General features: G+C 36.8%; 1 protein-coding gene across 10 annotated transcripts in view; it reads right to left on the bottom strand.

The window, feature by feature from the left end:
• The window catches only part of LDB3 (LIM domain binding 3), a 112,916-nt gene that overhangs the window by 15,286 nt on the left and 73,493 nt on the right, over positions 1–24,137 (bottom strand). For 4 of the 10 annotated variants that reach the window (XM_021536187.2, XM_021536186.3, XM_021536188.2 and 1 more), the window contains 4 exons: positions 11,698–11,733; positions 6,769–6,930; positions 5,115–5,222; positions 1,246–1,293 (listed from right to left, as the gene is read on the bottom strand). In XM_021536187.2, coding sequence (XP_021391862.2) covers positions 1,246–1,293; positions 5,115–5,222; positions 6,769–6,930; positions 11,698–11,733 — 354 coding nt within the window. Of the gene's footprint in view, positions 1–1,245; positions 1,294–5,114; positions 5,223–6,768; positions 6,931–10,144; positions 10,343–11,697; positions 11,734–20,876; positions 21,778–24,137 lie in introns of those variants that run through there. The other 6 variants (XM_077784543.1, XM_077784540.1, XM_077784542.1 and 3 more) reach the window with 6 other exon arrangements.

Raw genomic sequence — 24,137 nt, 5'->3', positions numbered from 1 at the left:
GATTTGGGTCCACTGTACCGTGAGTGAACATGACTCTACAAGATAAACTATTTTAGTGGGTTTATATTCACTGTAAATTCTGTTCTGAACCATGCAGTGGTTTTGTAACTGCCAAAGCTGTTCTAAGCACTGTAAAACTTTCTGGTTTCCATTCTTACTGTCTATTTCCTGATGGGAGCTCCTGTGTGGTGCCTAAAAAGCACTGTGCTTCAGATCACTGGACAGAGGCATTGCTCCTGCCATAACACAGGGACACTGTGGGCACTCTGGCTTCACCCACAGCTTTCAAAATCAGCTAAACACATCACGTGAAGACTTGTCCTTCTTTTAAAATCTGCTACTCAGGGTAAACTACTCAGCTCAGTGCCCAATATTTACAATGTGGGTTAAAAGATTTTAAAATGACGTGTCACACAGCCTGAATCTGAAAATGTCATCCAGTCAAGAAAGTCTACTCCCAGATGCATAGTTCCAGTGGTTAGAAAGACTCATTTGAATATCTCTTAATGCACAAAATAAAGAAAGGAGTTCTGAACCAGATTAGTAATACTTAAGACTGTCATGAAGAAAAATGGTTATTCAAAAATTCAAGTGTTTCCCAAATATAATAGCATAGTAAAACCATACCACAGATTTCCTTGTGTTCAGGGAAATGAAGCTGGAAAAAACCCTAAAACAACCCCCCCCCCCCAATTCACACTACCAAATTCAAAGCAAAATTAAAAGTAGTACTGAATCCTTTAAACTCTTTTACATGTTTATGATGCATATTAAATACAGTAAGAAAGATAAGAAAGCTTATCAAAGAGAAATAAAGTGTTATACTACATCATTAAGGGTTTAGTGAAAGAAAGGATTTATCAGAATTTCTGCTGAAGAAAAAGAAACGGCATATGATTAAAAGAACAAAAAAAAAAAAAAAGAAGAAACAATAAAGAAGGAAATTAAGAAAGAATAAAAAGATGTTGTAAGGACCAAAGATGCTTTAATGGATCAAGAAGCACTGGCATCTCAAAAGCAGTGAAAGCAACCTCATTGAATTTATCTGTAGCAGTCAATGGCATGTGACACAGGCAGCAAATTAAATACTGGCTCTGAAAACTATTAGTTGTCAGAAAAAGAAAGAGTAAATATTTCTAAGCAGATCATTTTTATGTTAACGCTTCACTAGATGCCTACTAGTAGCAAGAAACTGGTTTGTTAAGTGCTTTTAAGGTAAAATAGCTGCACAAAACAGTTTTATACCTCTGCTTTGACTGGTAGCTGATGGAGGTGGAAGAATGCCGGTTGAAACTAAAATGAGACAAAAGTGGTATTTGAAAAAATATACACAAAAGATTGGGATATCTTGCCCTACTATGATTTTCCTATGAGTAAGAAAGGCTCTTAAACTAAAGTAAACAACATGTATATATTTATAATCATATAAGTATTACATTACATTTTGTTTTCTTATTTAAGCTGGGAATCACAGTGAAACCTGAAGAATGGTAACATAAGTCAACGAGCTGAGTGCTCTATAGGTCACTCTCATCTGATCTTGTTATTTGATTGTGAACTCCAATTATTTTTATTAACAGAAAAAAAAAAAGAGTGATTTTTCTCAATGTCATAAGTTTACATTGCATCAAATCTGAAAAGCAAACCCTGAATGAACAAAAAACCAAAGATCAGAAGTGCCCCAGCTTGTGAGGCAGCTCAGACAACTCCATGGAAAGGACAGGCTGGCATAGTTGAAGCAAAAACATCAACCCACCATGTTCAACTTTTGCCTTGCAGAACCTTTCTACTGCTACAGACTTAGGTAAACAGCTAGATTTTTTTTCTTGGGGAAACAGCATAATTTCAGAACATAAATGAGTCATTTATGCAAATGAGTCATTTATGCAAAGGAAGTACTTGAAAGCGTGCACAATGTATGCTCTGAGAAACAAGAGAATTCAGAATGAACGGAGCTCCTGTCTGCAGGGCAGTGCAGGGCTACAGGGCATCAATCCCATCCCACAGGGGCACAGCCCACATTTCCCAGAACCACCAGGAGTCTGCCTTATGCCAATTATTCTCCTAACTTCTGGAGAAGAGTTTTTCTTCCCTTTACCATGGACACAGTGTTTGGATTAAAAATCTCTGGATCAGAACCTACACTTGACTTTTAGAACCATAACTGTAACTCCTTCCATTGTTTCTCCTGGTTTTGTATTCCCAGAGTGCCCTGCTTTAGCCCTCTGGATGGAATAACCCCTCCCTGAAGAGCTTCAAGCTTATTCAAAACTCTCCTGCGGTGCTTGCTTCTTTTAAGTAAGATTGTAAGTGGAACAGATAACAATAAATCAGAATTTTACTGCAGATGTAAAAGAGTAAGACAGTCTGTTAAAGATTAGTGATTTACTTCAAACACTCCTCTTCAGGAACATTATAAAGATTTTACTCATGTTAAGAGTTATGCATATATTCACAAAAGCTAAGTCACTACAGAACAGGATCTACTAAAATTTAAAATCAGATTTAAATAGTTAAGGATATTGATCAAGAAATCCTCCCACGTTTTCTTGGTGGATGCTTTTAAAGCATCTAAAAGGAAAGAAAATACCAAACACTGGAATAATGGTGATAAAATCTCAGCCTCATCTACCTAAGGATATCCCCATCCTGTAAAACACTGGTGTCATTAAAGTCATCCATATTTTTTTTGAAATAAAATTATATTAAAACTCAATACCTTTCTGGTATATTTCAAGCTAAAACTGGATTTTTAAGTCTGTATTTTGCCATGTTTTAGCTTGATTTCTGAATGAAAACTACCAGATGCTCAAAAATTTGAATTATAGATCAATTTAGAAGCCATTTTTAGTCCCTTACATTTGAATACACCAGCTATGATACACAGCAATTTTAAAAACAAACATGGAAGAAGTGCACCAAGATAAAGAACCTATTTCAGCTGCAAGACAGCCATCCAAAACCAACCAACCAAGCAGAGTTTACTTCTTGTACTTGATTGTCAGGGAACCAAATTTTTACAGGTCCTACAAGTCCCTGATTTGCCCTTATGTGCCAAGACTTGCTGAAGCCAAGACAGTAACATGTGCCTGTTGGAAACAGGGAAGCAGATGACAGCATCACACTGTGATGACACAGTGTCATCCACTGACAAAGCAGTGGTGTATAAAGTTGATATGCTGTAGATCTTTCCTGTGTGACCAAAATAATTGCCAGGTATCAGCAAGAGGTTTTAGGAGACTGATTAGAGCATTTCTTTTTGAAATGGACAGATGTTTTTCATAGATTCACAGAGTCTTTGAGGTTGGAAGAGGCCTCAGGAAGAATCTGATCTAACCTGCTGAAAGCAAAGCCAGCTCTGAGGTCAGACCAGCTTGCTTCATATTTTAGCCAGTGATGTCTTGAAGATATTCTAGAGTGGAGAGACACAGCCTCCCCAGACAAGTCACTTCCTTTCAAAGGAGCAGGAAAAGCAGCAATGGTCCATGACAATCTAATTTACTTTCAATTCCAATGCCTCAATATCTCAATGTCATCTTTTTATCCTCTTCAAAAATTTTGTTTCACACTGATTAGTCCATGTTGGTACATAACTACAAATGAATTCATATGGTTTCAAGGACTCACGCTGCTTCCCTTCTCCCATTAAATGCATATAAAATTTAAGGGAAATGGAAAAAAGCTCAATCAAAAAACAGTATTACATTATCTCTAGGAAAGGCATGCAAGTAGTGTTAAAAAGTACTAGTTATCTTTATACTAATTTATTAGCTGTTTATATGTAAATTATGCATAACTGTTGCTAGCTCCATGGAACTAGATGATCCTTAAGATCCCTCCCAGCCCAATCCATTCTAGCATTCCATGATTTCCAAGCTGGAATGAAAACAATCTCTAAGGAAAGATTTAGATGGATCGTAAGATGTAGACTGGTGAAACATGAATAGATGTGCTCTGTCTGGACAGAACAGTCACCAAAGCTTCCATTTAATTTAATCTTCTGACTAATTTCAATCTTCAGCTGAAAGAACCCCTAAAATCAAGTGTAGCTCAGGAGAAATAATAGGTTTTGCAGGCCAGTGTTTAATCAAACTCAAATATGCACAGTTATTATTGCTTGGAAAGCAAGGAGCCTTACCTGAATAGAAGGGGCTTCTGGAAACTAAAGTTACAATTGGTGTACTTCCCCTCATCAGCAGTCAGTTTTATTCCTTATGTTTTATTGGTTCCTACTGGGAACTGATAAAATACTGGAACTAATAAAATACTGGGACTACTTCCCTTATGTAAGTCCCATGGCTGTAAACAGACATGTTCACATCCTAAAACTGAAAACTCTTTTGATGTTTTGTTCTGTAGCTATTTCATTTTTGCATTGGTTTCAGCAATGTGAAGCCAACCAAACTGCTATTAAATACTTTCTGTGCCAAGCACTTAACTGTTCTTTGATTTTCTTGAGAAAGACCATTATACTTTTTGACTTCATTATACTCAAGCCTTCAAACTTGAGCCCTTTGTCAATTCCAAACATCATCTTTGGGTGATTCCTAGCTATTTTTTTAATCTAAAGATAAGACACACATGGATGATTACAATCTCAAATGTATTGCTGATTTAGTTGGTTTTTTTTTTTTTTCTTAAGGCTGTTCAAATTGTGTTCAAATGATTCTTAAAATCACCTGCTTTTCCCTCTGTTAGTTGTCAAACTGATACGAAAGCAGCGAAAAGGCTTGGAAATGAGGCAGTACAGCAGCATTCTCTCTTTCTAGTGATAAAAGATTCCTGTGATCTTGCATTTTCACCAAGAAAAAAAAAGGTCCATCATTCCACCCAGTGTCTCTAGACAAATATTTTCATTTTAGGATGGCAAAAGCAGTACAAACCAACCAAGTGAAACACCTCTGTTCCAAGAGGACGTTGTGGTCACACATCCTACGTAGCTGTTTCCTAGCTGGGTTGTTGTGCAGAAGATAAGGAAGGGGCTGTTCTTTTAAACACATTGTGCTTTTTCCTCTCCCAATTCAATCCCTTCAGAAACTGAAAACCTCATATCAGAGAGCATAATACAAAATCAAAACAAATTAGGTTAAAAGAAGAGAGCTTTACAGATATACCTAGACTGAGATGAGATAGCAGATGAAATAGTGGAAGCTGCTAATGACATGTTCTTGGGCCCATGGAAAGGCTTAGGCTGGGAAAGTGAGCTGGGGGCTGCAAGAACTCTGCAGAAGACACATAAAAGCATGAAAGCATGAAAAAAATGATTTAACACAGGCACAAATCAGAACCAAGCTCTGGCAGGATTCAGATACAGAAAGACTGCTGCATAGTTACCAGGAACAGGTTTTCTGTAGCACACATCTGCAGACTTACAGAATAGCACAACCAAGCACATTCCTACAGAACACAAGGTAAAATGCACACATTATGGAAACATTTTAAAACCAGACTCTATCAATAACTAAGAAAGACAATATTACAGGACAGGACTTTTGTCAATGATACATGCTTTTATCTGAAAGATCTGAAGATGTTTGAGTCTAAATACAAGATAAACATTTTACTAGGCTAACAGTCTCAGACAGAAGATTATCCTATCAAAACTAGAAGTAATTGGAATAATAAGTTTAATAGAGACTTTTTTTTGTCTGAAGCAGATACTAGGTAATGCATTTTCTTTATACTATGGTTTCAACTGAGGGATAAAAATTACTTAAACCTTATCATTATTTTATGTGGAAGTGCCTCTCAGGCCAGTTCTGAATTAGAGCATAAGACCTTATTCAAACCTCCTTTGCTGTCTGGAATAAAACCACTGCATTCTAATAGGTCATGGCTAGGTAAAAATTGACTGAAGTGAGAAACCAATTAGTTGGTATATACATAATGCAAGTCAACTAGCAAAAATTAATCAAGAAGTAGCGCCAAGAGAACATTTCCAATTCCATTTATACATACCTGAAGTATGATACCTCTGAGATCTCAATTATTTAAAGTGGTTTATATTACTGGAAGTGTGTTTTTCCTTGGATTTTTAAAGCATGCTAAAACAGACATCTTCTCAGAATATTCATGTAGCAAACTCCAAAGATAAAATAATATTATGTACCAAAAACTATCTCCAAAATTACTGTAATGAAAGTGACAGCTGTATAAATCCCACACATTTCCTCACAAGCTGTCTGACAGTTTTTAATATATAACTTTAACTCCCACTGTACTACAAGTGTTAGGAATGCATCTCCTTGAAACTTACTTCAGCTCAAAGGCTAACTCTCACTAGGAAATAAATATCAGATAAATAGAAATGAATTGAGCAAGTCAATCAAGTGTCCACCATGTTTTACTGATATCTGCTGAGACACAGTAAGCTCAGTCATGTGAGTAAATGACATTTTCTGATTTTCCACTTCTTGTCCTACTGCAGAAACACTATTAAAAGAATTTTCATTCACTGCAACTAATATGAGGAGTTGTTTTGGTTTTATTATAAGTGGTGTAAAAACATTTCTAATTTTAAGCCCAGACTTGCTTTATGAAGTTATTTTTAGCCCAGTTTTATTTTGTAAATTCTATGCAAACATGAAGAACATATCACAAAATAAAAAAACAAAAAAAACCACAAAAAAACCCCCTAAAAAACCCAACCCCCTCAAAATATAAAAAAGCATATAAACCAGGTTACAGCTTTTCATACTACATTCTTATGCTAAGAATGTGTATGCAGCATTTCCAAAGCCAGAGGGGTATAAAGCAATGGAGCAATACCTTTGGAAGGAGGATGAGAAAGACTCTTGCACTAGTGAGGTGGTGGCTGGTGCTGTCATCAGGCTGGCTGTGTTTGGAGCAGCAGTAGCAGGCTGAGGTGCTGAAGCATGTGGTGCAGGAGCAGCAGGACTGGGAGCCACCGGGGCATGCTCAACAGGGGTACTAATTAGAGTTAAATTAAATAAAACAAGAAGCATCTTAAGAAGGCGTGCATTTACATGGAGAGCATAAAATCTACTATGTTTGAACCTGCAGCTGCAAACATGGTAGCTGGCTGGGTTACTGAGGGAAAAGCACAATTATGCAAAGAAAAATAAGACATTTGTTCAGCCTTTTCCATTGTGCTGTTCAGACTGCAATGGAGTGTTGGTCCTGCTTGACTGAAATTTACCCCAGGTGTTAAAGAGCACTTCAGTTCTGCTCCCACTGATGCCAGTGGTAGGAAATGTGGCACCCAGGACTGAAATGGCTGTGAAGAGCCTGTCACAGTCTTGTGAGTTCATATAAATTCCATCAAATATATTGAAATGAATGATAATAATCTAGTCTTGTATCCTGTGACAATTTAAGTAACTTGTTGAACTACTGCCATCATGTCCCTCAAATTTGAGAATTACTCATCTCTTACAGACAGACAAATGAAGCAAAGCTAGCAGGTTTTATTTAAAATCAGGGCATCACTGTACATAGTTGTCTTGTCCATGAACAGTGGCCTAGAAACCTAATGGATATATGTCTACTTCTTTAGACCTGTGTCGTAAGTATATTGTCACATCTCTGTGCTCTTAAAAATTACCCCTATCAGGGTGATGAAATTTGGTGATTCTCTTGCTCAAGGTACATATGCCCAAAATGCTCCGTCCTGAGCTCAGCAAGTATCAAATAACAAAAGAAACCTTACAGTTCCACAGCTGTTTCTTCAGGCAACCTTGGCCTTCCAACTCTCTCTCTCAGTGGTTTTTCCTAGGCAGATTTACTATCCATTGTGCAAATTATCTCATATTTTCTTTTGAAAGCAGAAGCACTAACTTGACAAGTTATATTCCTCAGGACCTAGAACGAGTGTTTGGTACTTCTGAATTTGGGATACCCCTTGTTCTCCAAGGGACTGTCCCGTTTCCCCTGTCCTTTACCTCCTCTTCTAGAGTTCAATAGTCTACATGATAGTGTCTTAATTCAGCTCAATATTTTGTTTGATTAGCTGAAACAGAAGCTGGTTGTTATGCCCACAAATCTCAGAGTTGAATGCAGCCCTCAACAAAAGCAGGAAATGGGTATTTTCTCCCTTATGGAGACTCATCTGCAATTATGTATATATAAATAAGTTCCTGAAAATAATCATCCAGTTTGCAATTCTGGCTTTCAAATCCTTACACCAAGTTTTGCAACAGTTTTGCAGAAGTTCATCCATTGTAATATGCATTTGAGAGTCAGATGATTTCCTCCATCCTGATGCATTTAATGATGTAAATTCTTCCAATTAACTAGTAGACTATAATTTTCACAGCCTGTGTAACAGAGTAGCTGTGTATTATCCATCACAGCTAATCTGGTACTGAATTTCAACACTGTGAAATTTTTCCTGTGCCACAGTGGGTACCAGAATTACCCCATTAAAAGCTGTGGAGTCACAGCTTTCATCTTACATACTTATCTATCTTTGATTTGGCAAACAGGAAAGGATTGAAACTATGCTGCACATAAAAATGGAACTTAATGTATGTGTTAAAAACAAACACAAACTATGATTTCACCTATTTTGTCTATTTGTAAAAAACAAACACAAACTATGATTTCACCTATTTTGTCTATTTGTACTGATGTGAAAGGGAATTTGTTACAGATTTCAAAAATTCAAGACTTCATACCTTGAAGAGTGCAGTGAACTTAATTAATTGCTACTTAATTGTAACAATCTCCATTATAATCAAATACATATTCAGTGATAAATATTGAAAAGAAAGTAAAAAACCCGCAATCCATATGTGTGGACATGGACCTGTGTGGAGACAGATTTGAACAGAACAAACCCATATAAATAAAATAAATGCAAATACACTAGAATACCTCTTAAAAGAAATTCCATCTTGCATAGTGTTTGTAATATTTCTTTTTAAATGATTACAATGTTGGAGGCTTGCTTACCTTCCTTCATGGTAGAATATATTAATTATCAGAATAAGGAACTGGAATAAATATAAGTGAAGTGGATATAACCATAAAAATCTGACTGGTTTGGTTACATAAATTATATGCAGTTGATAACATTCTCAAAACAGTTTTACAGAACATGCTCAAGACTAACTTGACTAGCTTTAATCTATCAATATAAATTTTACATAATTTTATTTGTATTGTCAAATGCAATAATCAAACGCTTTTTTTTTTCCCTCCTCCTTTCTGGTTTTCTAGTCTGATTTTTCATTTTAGTTCTTCAAGCACAGAAGAATTTTAAGAATTTATAAATGTGAGTACTGCTTTATAAAACAGATCATCTAATGCAACAGCTACATTATGACATGTTACAGAGGGTTTTTTGGTTGGTTGGTTGGTTTTTAAAGACAATAATTTTGTACTTTAAATCTTTAAAGTACTTTGTATTTTAAAAGAAATTGAAGAAATCAAACATCTTCATATTTGCAGTAACAAACATAAAAGTAAGTTAGGTGGATGAAAACAAACACACATCTCTTCTCAGCTGATTTTCACTCATGAAAAGGAACACAGATCAGTAGAGGTTAAGAGGATAATAATGGTTAAAAACCATAATGAGAACACAGCAACAAATGCACTCTAACATTTAAAATACAAGTGTAGATTGTACTTTTTTCTCTTGGTGAAGTCCTGAGTTCTGAGACTTTCTATCCCAATAACAAGGAGTGGATGATTAAAACAGCACTTAGTCTCCTTTATGTAATGCATGAAGGTTTTTGTGTTTCTAATCCTCCAACAGATCACTTACAAAGAACCAAACATATAGAGAACCAAAACTAAAATGGGTATGGAAAACAATCTGTTATTTCATCATTTGTAGAAGAAAAGTGCCCGAGAAAGTATTTGGAGAAAGCGGTAATGCGGAAGGATTTAATATTTGAATATGGAAATGTTTGTGGAATCCACTGAAAATACAGAAATATCAGCTGCTGCTTCTCTGCTGAAGATGCTTAATGACTTGTCTGTATTGTGGGTGTGATCCTATGAGAGCCATGGAAAATGTAACTCCCACATGAACCAGGAGCTGCTGGAATTGGAAGAACTTGAATGTCTGCCTTTGAGGCAATGGGCATTTCCATCTGAAGGAGTTAGAGGTTGTTATTACCAAACCATTGCAAAGCTCCAAACCGGGTCAGTTATGCAGTTACACGGCACAGTGTACCTGTGGTTACTGGATGAAGCAAGAGGGGCTTTCTGGCCAACACCAGCCTCCCCCTGGCTTGTACCTGCTCCAAGCCTCACAGACCCCTTGGAGGCCACTGGCTGAGCATTGGCAGTGTTGGCATCCCTGGTGGATGACTTAGGAGGATGCCAAATACTCGAGGTCACATACTGGGGCGCATGCGCAGTACCTGTAGGCCTGGGTAACAGAGATTACAAGGGTGTTTGTAAATGAGGCACTTCCTAAGTAATAGCAGGGGTTTGAGGAACAGACAGAATTCCAGCCACAGATGGAGCTGGAGATCATAATGACAATGCAGATGAAGTAATCTTGATAGTTTATTGGTTAATTACTGCTTAAAACCAGGAAAGGCTTGACAAATTAAAAAAAGTACCTCGTGTTAAATAGGGAAATCATATTGCTGTGAATATCAAAATAAGCAGAGCTGTCATGGTAATGGAGGTGGAGAAAGGCTATGGTATGACAGATCACAAAAGATTAAGGTAACATAGGAGGACAATAACACCAGTCATATATCAGAAATTGTTCCTGGCAAAATAAAATAATAGTTAAAAGAAAAGGAGATTTCAGTGAAGCAGCTGCATAGTCCTATAAATGGTTTTACTGGTGAAATTCTGGCATCTGCTGGTGAAATTCTATCATGCTTTGCTTGTTCTTTACAATTTAATTTAGATTCAGGAATCAAGAGTTTATTTGCTTATTTTTTTTTATTATTAGTTTAAAAATAAAAACCAATTTTCCCAACTGCTCAAGTGCCAGTTGCCATCGCTTGTGTCATTATTAAAAAATAATGCTTGCACTCAGATATTAACTTTTTGCAACCTTCGTTCAAATATAAGCAGTCTTAAAAAAAACCCAAAAATAAAAAGTGGTTGCATATCACTGAGGCAGGAATCAAAATCAAAGAGAAAAGCTGTAGTACAAAATTCTTTTCATGATTAACTACTAAGAGGCCTTTCTTTGCTCTATTAAATAACTGGGCAGATTCACTCAAAAAATACCTGTGTATCAGTACTTGGGGGTTTAATTAATCGAAAACAACACATTTCTATACTTAACTGCAAAATGTTCTGAGATCCTTTAGGAGAAAACAACTTGACATGAAAGAAATTACACAGGGACTGTTTTGAACCTCATAACCCATTGTATCAATCTTGAGTATCAATCAAGATCTGACATATAAATGTTCTTAAAAAGATAATCTTATTTAGATTTTAAAAGCATCTTGAATAGTTTAGACAAAGCTCAAAATAGAAATTGTTCTTAAAACTCCATCACAAACTGACAGGACACCATTTCAAGAATATTTGATTTTAAACTTCTTATTTTTCAGGTTTCTAAGTTTTGAGAAACACCTGTTCCACGTCACAGTGCATAAGAAAGAAATGCCTAATGAACCCACTTAGCTGAAGGCTCTACTTTCATCATCTGCTCAAACAGTGTATAAATTTCATGTTTTTGAGGTAAGAACAATATGGAGGAAGTGGAGATCAACTCTTAACAGGAAGTAAATCAAACACAGCAAACATTACCTGTTTTCTGATGCTGCTGCAAGGTTTTCCTTGTCTCTGTGAAAGGAGGGGATACAGTATGAAATAAATGCAATTGCCAGCGACAGCAAAAAACTCCCACCCAAAACAACCAGGGCAGAAGAACATGGGCTGGGGAGAAATGTTTGGTTGCAAAAAGCATCCTAGAGTGGTTGCTCATAAATATAGCTGTGAGAAACCTCTTCAGCTTTCCAGATTAAACCACCAGATATATAAGTTTGCTGTATTACTCTTATCAGTTGCAAACAACTTTGTTTCAACAATAAAATAAAAGGAAAATTAATGGTTACAAATGAGACATTGTATGTATGTATACAGTTTCCAGAATAATTTTGACTTTAATAAATTTCCTTTTAAAAAAGAATTCAATAATATTCCAGCAGAACATACTTGAATGCCAAATTCAAGCAGTGAAAATAATCAGAGTTGGGCAGTCCTTATGGACCTGCTATTTTGAAGTGATAAGCAGTTAAATGGTTAACAAAAACTTACACAAAAAGGATTTCTTATGCCTGGTATCACCTAAAAATTCCTGCCCTATCCAAATACTAGTTTTCTCAGCCTAAATTGGATTAGAAACAATTCCTTCAACTGGAAATCATTCCTTTGTTGAGGTGAGGATTAAGTCAGCCTCAGTTTCACGGATAGAGAACTGGGCTGTTTTTCTGTAAACACACATACACACTTAAAAAATAACTGATCTGTTTAAATGTAATTGTTTATTTGTAATTGTTTATCTGTAAATTAAGACACAAATAATTTAATAATTAATAGAATTCATGAGCCTTAAACACCTAAATTTGAAATCCAGTTAGTTAAGTAATTGAGATAGTCTCTCTATTTAGCAATTTAATGGGTGATTGTATCCCTTCCTATTTAAGGAATTGAAATTTCAACAGGTTTAAAGCTGAAATATGCCAAATGAGAACACTTTTCTTAAGTGGCATGTAAAATTACAAACTACAAAGCAAATGTCCTCATTTACCCAACTGAACCTTCTTCCTGAAGCATTCTTTGAAAGCAAAAACGGAATACACACACTTCTTTATATGGATTTGCTGGGCTCCAATCATTAACTTACATTATGGTTGGAAGGTTATTCTTAATATTTGTCACATTATTATCAGTACTCTGTTTATGTACTTATACATTTACATGTATACATACAGTCACATATTCTTTCCTCAGTTCAGTTCCAATAAAACTATAAAAACCAATCCAGTTAAAATCAGCAAAGGCTTGGGCACAGGTGCTCTCTATGAATTTTTAAGACCTCTAACTAAAATGTAGCCCTAAAATATATGAATTGAAGCCAGATTTTGAAACACTGAAGTTGGGAAATGCCCCTCAGATGTGTCTGTCTGAGTAAGATGTTCCTGTGGTCAGAAGAGCCTGCCTTGAACAGAAATGCCCCAATGATGGCTCACCACTCTGAAGCAATGAGAAACCAAACACTGTCTTTATGGTAAGCAAGCTGTGAGTTCACTGCAATGCCAGCTATGAAACAAGGTGCAGGAGGATGGATTAGAGACTGTGCAGGCGTGGAAGTGTTAATTTACCAAGAGCCATAATCATGCAACAATGTTAAAGGACACAGTCAGGGTCTGGGAACAAAATACAGCACTATTTATCTCCAGTGTTGCCAAATGCTCTATGAGAAATTACAGCCAAGACCAAAAGGCAGGCAGCTGGGGTCAGACTGAAGCAGTGCTAAGATTCTGTTGTTACAATTAATCTGATCATAACTTTTCTGCTCCAATAGCTGTGGCTACACTAATCAAGGCAAAAAGAAAGTCACTTGATTCAAGGTCACTTTGAGGTCAGTATTTCACAAAAGCTTTTTCCCCAAGTAGACCATGTTGGATAATGTTGAGCGATGATGGCAGAGGAATTTTGGAGGTTAAAACAGAGAGAGAAGTATAGTAAAAATACTTCCACAATACAAAACAAAGGAAAAGGCAGAGAGTAAAGGGGAAAATGAGTTCAAAGGCACAGAACACTTCTTCATGGTTTTGCTTCCAGGACCTATTTCTCTTCCCAGTCAATAGGAACAATTCCCATTTGGCTACCAAGAAGAAAGACTCAAGATCAGATGTGCCCCTGGCTGGCAGTACTTGCATTTTAAGAAAACAACAATTGGATTTCTGGCCTTTACAATCAAAATATTTTTTGCTAACTAAATGCAAAAATAACTTTACTTTTGAGCCAAATACATCCCTTGGGCAGGCTTAGTAAAGTCAATACCTTCACAACATGAAAGAATTTGGCTCAGAATACTATGAGCTATTTGTATCTCTGCCTACACAGGCTGCTGCAATAACTGACAGTAGTGGAGAATAGTTTTGAGTTATCTGGAAGAGAATTAAAATGACTGTGGGGGATTTTTTTCTGTCTGCAGTTGTTTTAGTCCCCACTGAAATGGCTTTTGACAGAAGGGCCTCAGTCAATGACTCTTCTGAGAGAACAGTGCAACTCCCACAGATTTCATTAAATGTTGGACCTGTATTTCAAACAAGACCTATTTATGCAATATACTGTCTTCCCAATTCCACAGTATATTCTACAGTGGAAATGATGAAATATTTTCTTCTCATAAAACATGCTACATGATGTGGTGCTAAGGCAAAGTGAAATGACAGTCTTTCCCTCCCACACACCAACAAGAATTACAATAGTTTGAGTAACTGAAATCAAAATTAATTTGCAATCTAAGCTTGTGTGTGCTATTGGACCCTAAAAATAGCCTGGAGAATCTTCAGAATTTTCAATAAATGAGTATGTTAAATCTGAACTGTATGTACAGGACACTGGAATGCTTTCCCATTCTTTTTTTTTTTTTTTTCCCATACTTTATTTTTGGGAAGCAAATGCAAAAGATTCCCAAACATGTACATGTAGCAGAGAAGCTGAAATGTGGAGGTGGTGCACCTTCGATCTACCATCTTCTTAGATAATAACAGATCTAGACTCTCTCTCTTGAAAAGCTCTGCTCCATTCCCCTAAAATGTGGAGACAGAATCATATGATGTGCAATGAAGACCTGGTGACATAAAAACATGATGTGTCCTGAGGGGCCACATGGCCCTTCAACTATTCTTTCAGTACTAAAGCAAAAAGTGAACATTCTAATTGAGTTTTTTTGTCTATACTCTTGTGGAGCAAGACTATTTTTCTAATTTTACAAATGAGAGACTAAAATGTAATAGATTTGTTCATGGTCTAAAAGAAAGTCCACAGCAGTGTAAAGAACCGAAATAAGCTCTCCCAAACCCCAACTGAGCATTTAAAATATCAGTTCACTCTCTTTAATGAGGTATTATAGATTTTAAAATAAATATATATGTTCAGTTCATCAGTATTTTACTTTATTGAAAACCCAATATGGTCTTCTACTGAGTCTGACAAATATACAATCTTTTTTCAAAGGGGAAATAAACACACAGATTATTAGAGTCTATATTTATTGAAATTAAAAATTCTTTTTTTTAGTAGTATAGTGTGAATTTGCAGGCCTAATCAGGCTTATAAGTTTCATCCTAGCATGTACTTATATTTATATAAGCAGTTTTGCCTACAAATAAAATTTCCTTTTATTAAGTAAAACTAACAAAATAATTTTAAATAAATTGTTATAGGGAGTAAAGTTGTGTGAAAACTATTTTATAATTGCCTCCCAAACATTTTTTGTCTTGAAGGCATGAGACACTGACACTGTTGGAAACTGGACACTGAGCTAGATTAACTGCTGCTCTGATCCAGTCAGTCTGTTTCTACCTTTCTGTGTTTGCAGCTGAGAATTTTTCCATGGTAAGATGACTATTGAGGTTGCTTGCCTTTTTTTTTCTCCCATGCTGTATTTCTGTTCTTTTAACAAAGACACCAGAAGACAAACAAAGAAATGACAGGCAGTTAACTGGAGAGGACAGAAGATGACTATCATGCTGGTTTAGTTAACACTTCAGTTTTGGATCACAAAGAGGGGTAGAAGAGCTAGTCTCTCTTTTTCAGCCACTGCAGTTAAGAATGTGAGCAGCCCACGCCAAAACAACTGCAATATATCCTACTATGTTTTCTTTCCAAAACAGGGAAATACTTTTCCCACCAGGAAACCCTGCTTTGTGCAGACAGTGCCACAGAATAGGAAAAGCATTATTATATATTCAGTGGAAAACAATCAGCAGCTGATTCTCAACACATAGTGTGGAACTCCAGAGAAGCAGCTCACTAAAATCCAAGCCAATCCCTCCTATGAATGCATTTTAGTGACATCTACAGGTTTGCTGTTAAATTTAACAGTCACAGAATAAATGCAGCTGGACATACAGCAGCATTAGTGCTGGGGAAAGATAAGGTAACTCTTGCCCAAGGTTTACATTGTTGTATTTAGCATATGAACTCCAATTTTAAATTTTATCTTATTGGTAAAAATCCATCACTTTATTAAGAACAAAGACTGCAAAATTCTGAGCATGTGTAGCAATTGGAGCTGGGAATTAATTCAGATAACTATTTCCTATCTTGGCCTTAAGTGTGCAATTCGATTTGATGGAATGCTTCCCTGTAGCTTTCTATAGTCCCATAGAAAGATGGGGCTGCCACCGGGCACCTGAGCACAGGATCCAAACTCTCAGTCTGTGATCCTGACCACTACAGAAAAAAACAATGCACAACAATTTTGGGGTTTGTACACCAGGAAACAATTCCCCTCTCACTGAAATGTTCTTTCTCTTTGTGACCTCATTTTTCTCCAGTGAAGCTGAAGAAAGAACAAGAACTCAGAGGTTTGACTTTCAGGGGGTTGTTTTTCAGACCTACTTTTTAATTGTGCACATTGATGATAAGAAAATTCATTTTTCCTCTACATGGCATTAAGCTAAGATTGAAGCTGTCCCTGAAACCCAGCAATGTGTCTGTGTTGTTCAATTTCTGAACCAAATAACTAAGTGGTATGAATTAGAACTGTTGTCATTTTTTCAGTATATGCATTAAATTGTATTTCATAAGCTCTCTCAAGGACTTCTTACCTTCCTTCTCTCTCATCTGTAATCATATAACATTCTGGGTCAGCAACAACAAAAATGCTTACATGGAAATGAACCATTAGGAAGTTATTAGCACTTAGGGTAATTTTGCTGACATTAATGCAATTTAGAAGCAGAATAAAAGGAAGCAGTGCCAGTGCTGTGCTCCAGCTCACCCTAAGCAAAGCTGTGAGCCACGCTGATGATCCACAGACCTCAGCTGAGTGCCTCTGAGCTACAATGCTTGTCGGAAAACCTGCTGCATGTTAGAACTGCTTTTCCCTTTTTGGACTGAGCAGTCAGAGACAAAGGCAGTACTGGTGTTTTGATTAGCCACCTGCATCAGCTGAAGGATGCGCATTAAAATTTTAAACGCTGCACAGTAGAAATGAAAGTTAATGCTCACTTCTGATTGTGCAAAAGTTACATTGTGGACAGGAACGTGCAGGAGACTGAGGTGGTAAAGACAAGATGCTACATACAGGTCAGTACACCCACACCCAAAGTTTAATTTCAGCTTTAACAGGCTCTGTTAGCTTAAGCATTACTTTCTATATGAACGGTTTTGAGAAAAATTTCATGGTATTTTCTAACTGCATTTGGAGGCATCGCTCTTTCAATTTTAAGTGGGTACATTCAGGTCGATACACTGTACTTTACACTCTCTTTGACCAATTTATTCTACAGGGAACTGACTTGGGATTTACAATGCCCAAATAATTTTCTTTTCCCATAGAACTTTCAGGAGTATTTAGGGGAAGAAAGACTTTATATTTTATCAGTTTTCTCAGGATTCCATGGAGACAATTGAGTAATTTCACTGTTCCTACACTTCTGTCACTCTTCAGGTGTTAAAAGGTAAGCAGGGATTAGAAGATATTTAATTGATATGCTTATTATTTTTATTATGTTCCTTAAGTAGAAAATCTACCTAGAGAAGTCTGCTTTATTTCACAAGCTGTTGTAGAAAGATAGGCCATGCCTTTCAAAAGTAGCAATTCGGGTAATTTGAGCAGCAGATATGAGATTTTTGGCAATTGGGCAGATCAGCAATGCTAATCATTGGAAATTCTGGCCAACCCAGGAAGGAAATCAAGATACCTTAGCTTGTCTTAGTGGCGTCAGATGGCTTTGATTAACAGCCATAGAACAAGGATGCTATTGTGCTTGAGAGCAAATTTTAGACAATTAATTTTCATGTATCCTGCAGAAAGATGTCAACTAAAGGCAAACTGATGAAAGAAAGTAATTATCTGGTAATACCATGCACCATACCAAAATCCTGGCTTTTTACTTTGCAAACTCAAATTTGTGTAAGGATCCATTTAGGTTTCTGATACATATAATGGTAACCCCAGTCACTGAAGCTCGTGGTAAACACAGCTAAAGAAGCTACAACATCAACTGAGCTCCTGTGGGAATTGGAATGCACAAGTGAAAAATTGGTGTCACTTATTCTGACCCTGAGGAAGGCTTCAGAAAACTCTGTGATGTGCAAGAGTTGGACCTTTCAAAAGTGATAAAGTACTCTTGCTCCAGATATACTCCACCCAGTTGAGCATAATGAGAGGGAAACTGCAATGAATCTGTATTACTTAGCAAAAACATAATGTCCTTCATGTGCAGGCAGGCATGAGGAGAGGGAGGCAAGGGAGGGAGCCACAGAACCTTCCTCCTTTTGTCATTTTGTCATGCATGAAAGGATCAGAGGTCAAGTTGTCACACCCACTCTCCTGAAGCCACACTGCAGCCATGTCCCATCAGCACACACTGCATGCAGACAGTGCCTCTGCTGCAAACTGAGCACTGCAGGAGGTCAGGGGGGCTGCTTGAGCAGAAGGAGGGCAGCAGGATTCAGGAAACAGGTTAGTTTAGATCAAACAGCCTTGTACCACAGCAGAAAAGGAGCATGTCCCTGTGCCATAACCAGACAAGCAGATTTACCTGGAAGGCCTTTTGGTTTTGTTTTCCTACTGGCATCAGCTTTGCTGTGTCTTCATTAAATGCTTTTAAGACTATGCTTTACTGGCAATATTGGGAAGGGCAGCGGGTGCATATGACTACCCACATCCTGTGTTTTACTTTATTTTTGGCATGGAGGTTATTTAGAAGACAGTATTGTCACCAACAATTGTCCTCTGCTCAGCAGAGCAGTCACAGGTCAAAATATATTCAGCATGGGACAGATACACCTGCCTTTCATCAGCGCTGGTTTAAAGAACTACATGACTCATCAAGTCTTCAATCAGGAATCGATTTTAAGCCTCAATGCCATTAATTGTGACTGATTTTCCTGTATGAAACAGCAGACTTCTCCAAGTCTGGAGAAGGAAACATTGCAAGATGGGGTTGGTCACTCAGAAACCACATAGAGGGAGATGAGCCTGAACATACTAAAATATAATAGGCTAGGCTTGCCCTTTCACTAGAACAAAGCTACTGTTTTTTTTCAAAGCTTTAATGCTCTTTTACCAGGCCCAGGTTTGTTCCTGTCACTAACATTGATATGCAGTAGAGTGAAAAATCCAGGCCAATTTCTCTGCCTTACAGACAAACTCTGCCTCCTCCTTAGGAAGCAAAAACAAGGCCTCTTCAGAACTATACATAAAAAAAAAAAAATCCATAATGTTCACTTTCTGGACTTGAAGATCACCATGACAACATAAAGGAAGATTTTTGAGGACTAAGAGTTTAGGAATTACTAGTCTAAATATAAAAAAGAAGTGACACATAATACTTGATTGACAGTTGTAACACAAAAAGTCCATCACTTGTGAGATTTTTTAAAAGGAATTGGGCTAAGTAGTTAAAATATACTGTTGTAAAAATCTTGTTGTAGGGATTAATGAAGGCACCTTCACAAAAGGTCTTTAATATTGCAGCAGTTCTGAAACCTAAGAGATATTCAAGAGTTTTTCCTATTGCTTTTTTCCCCCCCCTGTAACTGAATAAAGAATTGACATTCTACAAGTTTGGAGAATGTTAGATTCCATTTTGTATCCTACAGAAAAAAGGATTAAAACTATTGCCTTACATGATTATATGGTTTATATGCACTGAATTTATAACATTAAAACCAGTGAAGCAGTGCTAAGGGGAAGGGATTCCTTAATTACATGTCCATTAATTTAATATCTGATATGATTAGAAAATACCTTTCAAAATAACATTAAATGTAAACATGGAGATATAACCTAGATATTTTCATTCTAACACATGCACTTGGAAATTAGTAGTATATGTATTATATTCATAAAACATGAAGGGTGCACAATTTTTATTACCACAAAGAGACTGTATTACTACTTATTCACAAAAACATCTAATTTGGTTGAAAATTAGAAACTGGAAGATTATTTTACTTAGGTTTTATGTTTATGAAAAATAAAAACCTTAATTGCCTATTGATATTTTAAATTCTATCAAAATTTCCATATGTAAGTAAAATTCACCACCACTTTGGTTCACCAAAGGTTGCTCCCGGCAACAATCAGGAAAAGTTAAAATGTTGTTCTTGTTTCATACAGTGATGCTGATTTACCACATGTACTAATAAGATTACATGATCAGAATGTGTTTGTGCTCCCATAGGGAAAATATAAATGCATGTTGTGAATTAAATAGCATGTCCTCATATAGAGCTAAGAAAAGTGAAATGCATTTTAAAAGTAATTAGTGCTTACGTACTCTTAAGTAATACTGAAGAATTAGGTTTTTTATATATGTATGATAACCCTTTAAGCACTTAAGTATTTGGTTGATTCATACAAACTTCTCCATGAACTTTTCTTTATTTCTATAACACAGAAAAAAATGGGAGTTTGAATGAACTTGGTTCTTGTACAAGCTGCTGAGACAATTTTGGAAGCAGCAAAAAGTGTAATACTTTCAATCTGATCTCATGCATTAATCCCTTTGATTGGAATTATTGCTACCAGATAAAGGTACCTAACTGAACTGCTTTGTCAGGTTTATTCCAATTCAGACAACTTACAGGTCAATAATAATTACAGCTAATAATGGAAAGCTTTTTCACCAAATTTTATATTTGGTAAAGAAAATTTCTCCTTCTTTCAATAATCACTTGAAGCAGTTATTGTTTTAAAATAGAATAAAGTACTGTGTAAAATAGGCACATAGTTATTTTAGTTTTAAAACCTTTTATTTCAGATAAACCATGCTGCTATATACAGAAAAAATGTAAGTCAAAGCAAGAGCAATACAGAATGGGCAACATATTCCTTAAAACTTACAAGATGCTTTTAAAAGCTTCAGTGCACCAGCAGTATGATATATTCTTCTCACTCCTAATCACCTCTACCAAAATGTCATTTCCTTGTAGATCCTGAGCAACCTCAGCTATCTCTCTTTCACATAATGATAAATAAAGTTTCCAACACAAAACTTACAGCACTGGTTTCAGTAAATGACTTTTGCCAGTAAAATATATTGAAATATGACTTCACAATGCTAATATTTTATTTCAAACAGCATCATTCAACTATGCAAACTGTGTTATACATTTAGCAAAGTCTAGGCCTATCAGTTTTCCTTTTCAACTTTCTTTCTCTTACTTCATTATCTTTACATCAGTAAAACTCTGTCAAAATCGCATTCTTTTTCCTTCTAAAGAAATTCTGTCAATAACTTCCCTCTCATTTTCTTCCAGAATTAAAGTCAAGAGACTACAATAGTGACATTTTGTTGTATACTGAAGTTTGAGATAATAAAGGAAAAAAAAGCTAAACTACTTTATCATGAAGAACATGTCCTGGGCTGTATCATGAGTTCACCTTTGCTGACAGTGAATGGCTAACAGGCTAACAGCATAAACTTAGTGCCTAGCAGTACATCTTTGCAGGAGTGGCAGACTCAGGCTCTAAGTCAGGCCAGCAGTTAATGTGTTACTGGGACTCTCTGTGTTTGCCCCCTGACTGGGGGTGTTTAGCTTTTAACATTAAGGAGCTGCGCGGACAGGCCGTGATGCCAGTTGCGCAATTTGGCAAAGCGTGGGCTGTTACGTTCCGTTTCAAACCTCTCCCTGTGGCATGAGGAAAGAGAGAGACAGAGACAGAGAGAGACACACATACACAGAAGAAAGAAAGGAGGGAGAAAGAAAGGGGTTAGGGACCATGGCTACCACTCCCCTGCCTTACAACTAGGGCAGTGGCAATTTATTTGGATTTTTTCCTCAGCTTTCCAATCAGCATAGTGAAGGCTGGTTGATGCTTTTGGACCATGTGTGAAAGGTTTTGCAATGGTTTATTTCTGAGAAGTAACTTGATATAACTTCTTATTCTTTGACTTGTGCTTGGTATTACAGGGCTGCTTTTGCTAGAAATGCAGTGTAATCCCATTGTTTTCCTCCCAGCAGTTTCTCTTGGCTTCTCCCTCCCTCTCACACAACTGAGGAGTCAGTGAAAGTTAACTCATACAAGTGCAAAATGAATGCAAATTATTTTCCATTCTCTAACACTTAGGTCAGCCCATATAAAACCTGCTGTCCTTCCTGCAAGGACCACCAACCCCAGGTTTCAGCAGTACTTTTCTATAGCTTCCTCAGAATTAGTGAGTATTAGTGTTGACATTTTGCATAGATATTTCTGGTCATTTGTGTCACAAAGCAGAACAACAGGGGATTTTCAAAGCAGAATCCTGTGAAGTATTGACCACCTACTGCCACCCGTGACTGTGGACTGGAGTGCTCGAGCCATGCTCAGCACCTCTCAAGATTTAATCTTTTCTAGATGCTCCATTTTAAATTCAGCTTTTGTACATAAAAAAGGGAAGAAGGAAGATGTGAGATGATAGCACAGTCAAGGAGAAGTATATCAAACAGAATGAAAAAGGAAATGTTCTTGTTATTTGCAAAACTTTTTGCAGTCATTGCAAACAAGGTCATTTTTTCCACATTATTTACACTCAAAACACAAGACAATTAATTGTGTTAATGCAGTGGAACTTGAGAGTGAAACCAGCCAAACAGAAAGGAGCAGACTGGGCTGGTTTTACTCCTCAGGCTGAGGAAAGCACAAAACAATAAACAGAGTAAATGCCAACAAATTCACTGATATTTCTAAAGCTTTTGTGCTTAATAACACAGTGCCATGCAAGTAACAGTCCTAAAGGAGTCTTGATGTATGACTTCTCAAACTATTTTGTGTGCTTTTGGTAATTAAGAGATATAAAGTATTTCTAGCTGAAACTTTGCGATGGCATTTTTTTTCCAGCTACAACAGAATATACTAGCTCCAGTGGGTCTGACAAGAACTCCCTTACTGCTTTGAAGATATTACCCCTCCCTTCAAGGAAAAGGTATTCAGAAACAACATCTGTTTGGCTTGAAATGGATCCCATCTCCCCAGAAAACATTTCATAATAATCATCACAGCAGCAATGAAAAGTTTTCATAGCAGGTTGTACTTTATGTGTGCCTTCAAAATAGCAGCAGCATGAGCAAAGGACAGTCATGCAACACATTAATTAATATTAACTGACAGGAATGTTCTGCCACCCAAAAATTCCCAAGTTTATGTTTTTTTTTGAACATATGTCATGAAGTTGGAAGCAGCAATCTAAAAGTAACTATTTTTTTGTAAAACAGTTCTGCCAAAAATAAGCTGCATCTTTCTTCCCTCCACTCCTAAGTGTTTGGAAGAAACTTGATCACCATTCCATGCAATTCCTGCTGGCTACACTGAGGAGCTGACACAAAGAGACAAGAGAAAGCACCAGAGAGATTGCTCACAGCCTGCCTGAGGCCACAATGATGGATGCCTGCACAGCCAGGGCTCTGCTGCCAAATCCCCAGTGGAGTGTGTCCAATGTTTGAGGTGGGTATCAAGCACCCAGAAGGTGCCAGCACTGTCAGTGGGGTAGGAAGGAGACCCCATTTCATTCCTTGCACCAGAGCTTACACCAGTTGCACTGTACCTGTGTAACTACCTACATGCTCCCTTATGTCTCTACTATCAATGCACACCTTAAACCTGTTCAGCTGTGCCTAAACATAACCAGAAGCATCCTTGGGCAAGAAAAGAATAATACAATGATACCTAAAGACTGAAAAATATATGCAAAGCATAGTGGATGTAGTCATGTACTTGGAATTACACTGGATAGAATGTGCAATTTACATGTGTTGATGTGTTATCAGGTAATTATTGTCAACATATCTCATATCATGTAAAGTTTCCACTATGTAGTATTTTCCAAAGCCACAGATTACACCTAGAGAGATTATTTCTTTAAAACCACAAATTACTTTCAGATATGAATGGGACACTGTTAAATTCAGTACAATGCTTTAAATCCCATCATAATAAGGATTTGGATGTTTGCTATTACATCAAAACAGATAATGCACAATACATGTAATGAGAATGAGGCTTGCATATTTGA

Source organism: Lonchura striata, chromosome 7 (genome assembly GCF_046129695.1).
Source record: "Lonchura striata isolate bLonStr1 chromosome 7, bLonStr1.mat, whole genome shotgun sequence".
NCBI classification, from domain to species: Eukaryota; Metazoa; Chordata; class Aves; order Passeriformes; family Estrildidae; genus Lonchura; species Lonchura striata.
This window is presented reverse-complemented; position numbering and strand designations above follow the sequence as displayed.